Raw genomic sequence first — 5,712 nt, forward strand, 5'->3', positions numbered from 1 at the left:
GGCCAAGCAGGGCAGGCATGATTCAGAAACATGTGGCTCTCATTTCCCCTGAATCACCCACGACTCAGGGAGGCCAGGGCAGTGAGAGACAAAGACGCGAGAGCCGCACCGGAGACGGGCTTCTCGCAGCCCAGCCGGGGCGGAGCGCGGCCCATGGGCGGGCGCGGCTGCCCGGGAATCGCCACTAGGCCCCGCCCGCGGCCGGAGCTCAAGGTCACTAGGTGCGGTCACGCCGGCCCTCGGCAGGCGGCCCCGCAGGCGGAGACAGAGGCAAACGGACCGTGGCCCTTCGAGAGCACTCGCGCTGTCAGACCTTGGGGGTTACCCCCACTTTGTAGGGGAAGAAATGGGCTAAGGAATTTGCCCAAGGTCACAGTGCGGGTAATGGTGAACAGGGCATGAGCCTGAGCCGTTTGGCTGCAGATAAGAGGGGTGTGGAGAGCGGAGAGGTTGGGGACTGGGGCCTTCGGGGAGCAGGGGAGAGAAGGCCCCGAAACAGCCGACCCCAGGGCGGAGAGAGTGGAGACAGCTGAGCCACTGGAGGGTCTGACAGTCTGAGAGAAATGCAGACAGCAAGGGGGGTGAGCAGGGTCTGGAAGGAGGCGAACAGGGGTCCTGGGAGAAAGGCGAGCCCAGGGGCAGAGGACGCCCCTGGGGAGTGGCCCTCTTCCCACTGTCCTCTGGCAACACCCCACCTCATTCCTGCTCACCCCACCCAGCCTCCTGTGGGGAAGGGGAGGAGACTCCGGCCTGCGCCCTAGGGAGGGGGTCGCCCACATGCCCAGCTCCAAAGCCCCCCGCCCCTCCCCCAGCCTCGGGGCTCAGCTCCCAAGGTCTTAGGTGCCCCCGGCCCCAAGGCAGGACCTGCCCTGGGCGTGACTCCGCGCCTCTCCCTAGGCTCCCGGACCCTGGAGTCCTCGCTGTCCGGCTCTGAGGAACAGGAGCCCGTGGAGTACAAGTCCCTGCAGTGGTTCGGGGCCACAGTTCGAGCCCACGGCTCCTCCATCTTGGTGAGGGCCGGGCTCTGTGGGCTGGGGGCTCAGGGGGCCTGGCCCAGGCCTGGGGGGGGCGGCCCTGTTGAGCCAAGGCTGAAGCCCACCTCTGGGCCCAGGCCTGCGCGCCCCTGTACAGCTGGCGCACGGAGAAGGACCCGCTGAACGACCCGGTAGGCACCTGCTACCTCTCCACCGACAACTTCACCCGCATCCTGGAGTACGCACCTTGCCGCTCAGGTAGGGCCGCCAGCGGCCATCTCTCACCCTCCCGGCCCGGGGCCTGGCCTTCCAGGCGGATGATCCAGGAAGGGCCGCTCCCTCCTCCGGCCCCTCCCCGTCCTCCCCCCTCGCCCCCCTTCCCACTGCCTTCTCCCTCACAGACTTCAGCTGGGCGGCTGGACAGGGTTACTGCCAAGGGGGCTTCAGCGCTGAGTTCACCAAGGTGAGGGGCTTCACCAGGGGCGTGGCTGGGGGTGCGGGGGACTGCAGACCAGGTGGCTCACGTCTCCCCCTCCCCCCCAGACTGGGCGAGTGGTTCTGGGTGGCCCAGGAAGCTATTTCTGGCAAGGTGAGTCCTCCCTCCGCTACTGCTAAGCCCCCTGCTTGGCTCCCGCCTCTGCCTAGTTCCTGGCCTGGGATCATGGTCCTTCCCCGCCCCCACTCCAGTTCTCTCCGCCTTCTTGAGACGCACGTCCTCTCACACCACCTTCCCTTGCAAGGTCCAGATTCCTGAAGTCTTACCCGATCAGGCCTGATGCCTCCTCCATGGTCCCCGCCCCTCCCCTTCCCCAGGCCAGATCCTGTCGGCCACGCAGGAGCAGATTGCAGAATCCTACTACCCCGAGTATCTGATCAACCTGGTTCAAGGCCAGCTGCAGACTCGCCAGGCCAGTTCCATCTATGACGACAGCTACCTGGGTAAGGGGGGGGGGGGACAGGGAACCTCCCAGCCACTCAGACCCTCGTCCTTCCTCACCCTGCGTGTCCCTCCACAGCCTGGCATCGCTGCCTGAGCTCGGGAGGGCAGGCGGACGGAGAGGGCCAGGTCCTGGCGGAGAAGGGAGGGAGGGATGAGAGGCCAGGTAGGTGGGGCGCAACGCAGGGACCCTAATATCCACCCCCCCACCTCTCCCCGCAGGGTACTCCGTGGCCGTGGGTGAATTCAGTGGCGATGACACGGAAGGTAAGTGTACCCACAGGCAGGGGGCAAGGGAGGGCCGAGGGAGACCGGAGCGGGGACCCCGAACCTGAGACACCCGCCTTTGGTGGCTGACCCTTATCTCCGTTCCCACCCACGACTTTCTCTTCTCTTGACAGACTTCGTGGCTGGTGTGCCCAAAGGAAACCTCACTTACGGTTATGTAAGCCCCAGCCTGACACCCCCCCCCCCCCGAGAGCCTCAGGCAGCAGGTTGTGAGGGTTTCCGGGCTGAGAGGGCCGTGGGCTCCAGGGTGGAGACGCGATCCTGTGTCATCTCCTCATGCCCCGCTTCAGTCCATCAAAGCCCCAAGCCCACTTAGCCCCTCGGAACCTCATTCTTCTCTGTAGAATGGGGTAATAATAGTTCTGACCTCAAAGGCTCTTGCGAGGGTGCAGTGAGCTAATGCGTGTGAAGCACTTGGGAATGTTCGGCAGGTATCCTGGTAGCTGCTATTATTAGACCGTGACAAGTGCTTTAAAAAGGAGACAGATAAGAATGCCATTGCGGTTGGTTTATTAGCAGCATTTACTGAGGCAAGAAGTAACAGATAAGGAGATGAATGAGACCTCACGCCCCATCTGATCAGGTCTGCCATCCAGCTCGCAAGATGAGACGCGAGACCCACGGGGCTGTCTGGGTGGAGTCTCCCTTCACACGCCCCTGACATGGTCTCCCCAGGACCTCCGCTCTGTACCGCGAGCTTATGGGGGTAGATATTATCACCCACATTTTGTACCATGAGCTTATGGGGGTAGATATTATCACCCACATTTTGTACGGCCTCGCAAGTGAAGCTGGCCCCGGGGGCTGACTGCAAAGAGATCTCGGGCCAGATCTGCCGTCTTCCGAAGACTGCAGCTTTCCTGCACCCTGACACATTCCGGAAAAGTAGTGAAGGTGATCTAGCGTAGGGGAAGTCCTACCCTCCTTTCCAACTGTGGGGATGGATCACAGAAGGTTCTAGAAAAGATCGGTGAAGCGGAAGCCCGAGTATCCTCTAGGGGACATGAGGTCCTGAAGAAAAGCCATCAGTGCAGTGCCCAGAGAAGCAGCCCGCGGGCTGGTGCTGGAGGACCTCGACACCAGCCGGACGCCGAGGCTGCGGGGCCCAGCGGCCTCCCTCTCCGCCTCCCTGGGGGCCTCAGTCCCCTTGCTGGGCCAGGGGAGGGGAGGGCGGGCGTGCCCCAGGCCCTGTGGGCCACAGGTGGAGAGGGCGGGCGGGCGCGTGCAGGGGTGCCGCAGCTGGGAGTTACTGAGCGCTTCCGCTCACCAGCAGCCCGGCTTTAGACTCTGCGGGGCGGAGAGCCGGGCAAGCCCTGCCCCAGTCTTCCGTCGGGGGCATGGAGCTGGGCACAGCCAGGTCCACGTGAGCCCTGCCAGCGTTGAGTGACACGGATACCGGTGGAGCTGCCGTGGCTGAGACGGGACGAGAAGGCAGAGCCCGGGGCGTGGGGGGCAGGGCCGGCCCTAGAGTGGCCGCCCGGGCCCTGCGCTCCTCCCCGGTCCGTGGGGTGCCTGGCAGTCCAGGACCGAGACCGTGTCTCCTCACCCCCAGGTCACCATCCTTAATGGCTCAGACATCCGGTCCCTCTACAACTTCTCAGGGGAGCAGGTGAGAACACCCCTCTGCAAGCCGCATGCCCTTTGCCAACCGAGCCCAGGCCTGACCCGGGAAACTCGGCCCAGATTCTCAGGCCCCTGGAAGGCCTGACCTCCCTGGAGAGTCTCTGGTCAGCCTGTTAGTCCTGCTTACTGAACCCTACGTATTTTTTTTTAGATTGATTCATTTATGCACACAAGAACTGGGGTACAGGGGGAGGTGAGAGGACTCCCCAGAGACAGAGTGGGGAGCAGAACAGGCAGAATGACTGAAACACTGCTGAGGGGAGCAGCGGGGAGACAGGAGAGGGCTGCTGTGCCCTGAGGGTCCCTCCCTGGCCGGGGATGGAACCCGTGCTGCAGTGGTTGGCAGGAGCGTGATAGTGTCTTTAACGCTGCGCCCCCGGCGAGGCCCTGACCCCTAGTTCTGACCCCCCAGATGGCCTCCTACTTCGGCTATGCAGTGGCTGCCACGGACGTCAATGGGGACGGGTGAGTGGTGGGACAGGCCACGCGCCACGGTGCCGCCCCAGATCCGGGCGGGAAGGGGGTGCGGGGCGGCAGAAAGGAAGGGGGGCTTTTCCAGGTCTTTCCTCTGGATCCTGCTCACTCATGCAGTCACCTTCCCCGAACAGGGAAGTTGACAGCTGGACACCAGAGACTCGGGGACTCACCTGGTGGGAGGGAGCGTGGGCTGCAGGCAGCCAGGCTTTCCGCTCCGGCTCTGGGTGGGCAGGGGAAGAGGCGGCCGGGTGCCAGGATGTCCCCTGTGCCCAGGCTGGATGACTTGCTGGTGGGAGCACCCCTGCTCATGGAGCGGACGGCCGACGGGCGGCCTCAGGAGGTGGGCAGGGTCTACGTGTACCTGCAGCGCCCCGCTGGCATGGAGCCCACGCCCACCCTCACCCTCACTGGCCACGATGAGTTTGGCCGGTTTGGCAGCTCCTTGACCCCCCTGGGAGACCTGGACCAGGATGGCTACCAGGGTGAGCGGAGGAGGAGTCGGGGGCCCGGGGAGGGGGCGGTGCCGCGGTGCCCAGACTCCTGGGACCTCCCCAGCATAGGCTCGGACCTTCACCCAAGTCTTGGGGTTTGAACAAATTACAATCCTGGGGGTGTCCAGTGAAAAAACAGGGACCCTGGGCCCCGGGGTGTGGTAGAAATTTAGGCTCTGGAGCTCCTGCCTGCTGACTGCTGTGTGTGTGTCCTTGCAGATGTGGCCATCGGGGCCCCCTTTGGGGGGGAGACCCAGCAGGGAGTGGTGTTTGTGTTCCCGGGGAGCCCGGGGGGGCTGGGCTCTAAGCCGTCCCAGGTCCTGCTGCCCCTGTGGGCCCCCGGCCACAGCCCTGACTTCTTTGGCTCTGCTCTTCGAGGCGGCCGAGACCTGGACGGCAACGGATACCCTGGTGAGTTAGATCCCTGGCGAGCCGAGCCTGGCCCCTCTCACCTTCGGGTGCCCCAAGCCCAGGGTCCGGACCCCTGGGGGGGCTGGGCACCCCCCCTCCCCTAAGCTCCTGGCGCAGTTCTGACGTGGCGCCACCAGGTGGCGGTATCCTCACTTCAGCCTCCTGCAGTCAAACACGAAGAGGCATTGAGGGACCCTGATTGGGGGCTCGCCAGAAGGGGTAATTTCTTGTCTTCTTGCAGATCTGATCGTGGGGTCCTTTGGTGTGGATAAAGCTGTGATGTACAGGTATGAACTCCTGGTGGGGGCAGCCAGGAAAGTGGGGACTGGAGGGCGTCTCAGGGGGCTGCATGTTGGGCCTGTTGGGCGTCTCAGCGGCTGCATGTTGGGGCCGGGGGGCGTCTCAGCGGCTGCATGTTGGGGCCGGGGGGCGTCTCAGGGGCTGCATGTTGGGGCCGGGGGGCGTCTCAGGGGCTGCATGTTGGGGCCGGGGGGCGTCTCAGCGGCTGCAT

General features: G+C 64.4%; 1 protein-coding gene across 1 annotated transcript in view; it reads left to right on the forward strand.

Annotated features, from left to right (window-relative positions):
- ITGA5 (integrin, alpha 5 (fibronectin receptor, alpha polypeptide)) overlaps nt 1-5,712 on the forward strand; it is a 13,759-nt gene that overhangs the window by 885 nt on the left and 7,162 nt on the right. Inside the window, exons 2-13 of the mRNA XM_004692487.2 lie at nt 898-1,010; nt 1,112-1,232; nt 1,376-1,437; nt 1,518-1,563; nt 1,788-1,913; nt 2,134-2,178; nt 2,313-2,356; nt 3,752-3,808; nt 4,235-4,287; nt 4,573-4,781; nt 5,010-5,201; nt 5,443-5,488. Coding sequence (XP_004692544.1) covers nt 898-1,010; nt 1,112-1,232; nt 1,376-1,437; nt 1,518-1,563; nt 1,788-1,913; nt 2,134-2,178; nt 2,313-2,356; nt 3,752-3,808; nt 4,235-4,287; nt 4,573-4,781; nt 5,010-5,201; nt 5,443-5,488 — 1,114 coding nt within the window. The remainder of the gene's footprint in view (nt 1-897; nt 1,011-1,111; nt 1,233-1,375; nt 1,438-1,517; nt 1,564-1,787; nt 1,914-2,133; nt 2,179-2,312; nt 2,357-3,751; nt 3,809-4,234; nt 4,288-4,572; nt 4,782-5,009; nt 5,202-5,442; nt 5,489-5,712) is intronic.

This window comes from Condylura cristata, unplaced genomic scaffold, assembly GCF_000260355.1.
Source record: "Condylura cristata isolate star-nosed mole 26May11 unplaced genomic scaffold, ConCri1.0 scaffold00034, whole genome shotgun sequence".
Taxonomy (NCBI): domain Eukaryota; kingdom Metazoa; phylum Chordata; class Mammalia; order Eulipotyphla; family Talpidae; genus Condylura; species Condylura cristata.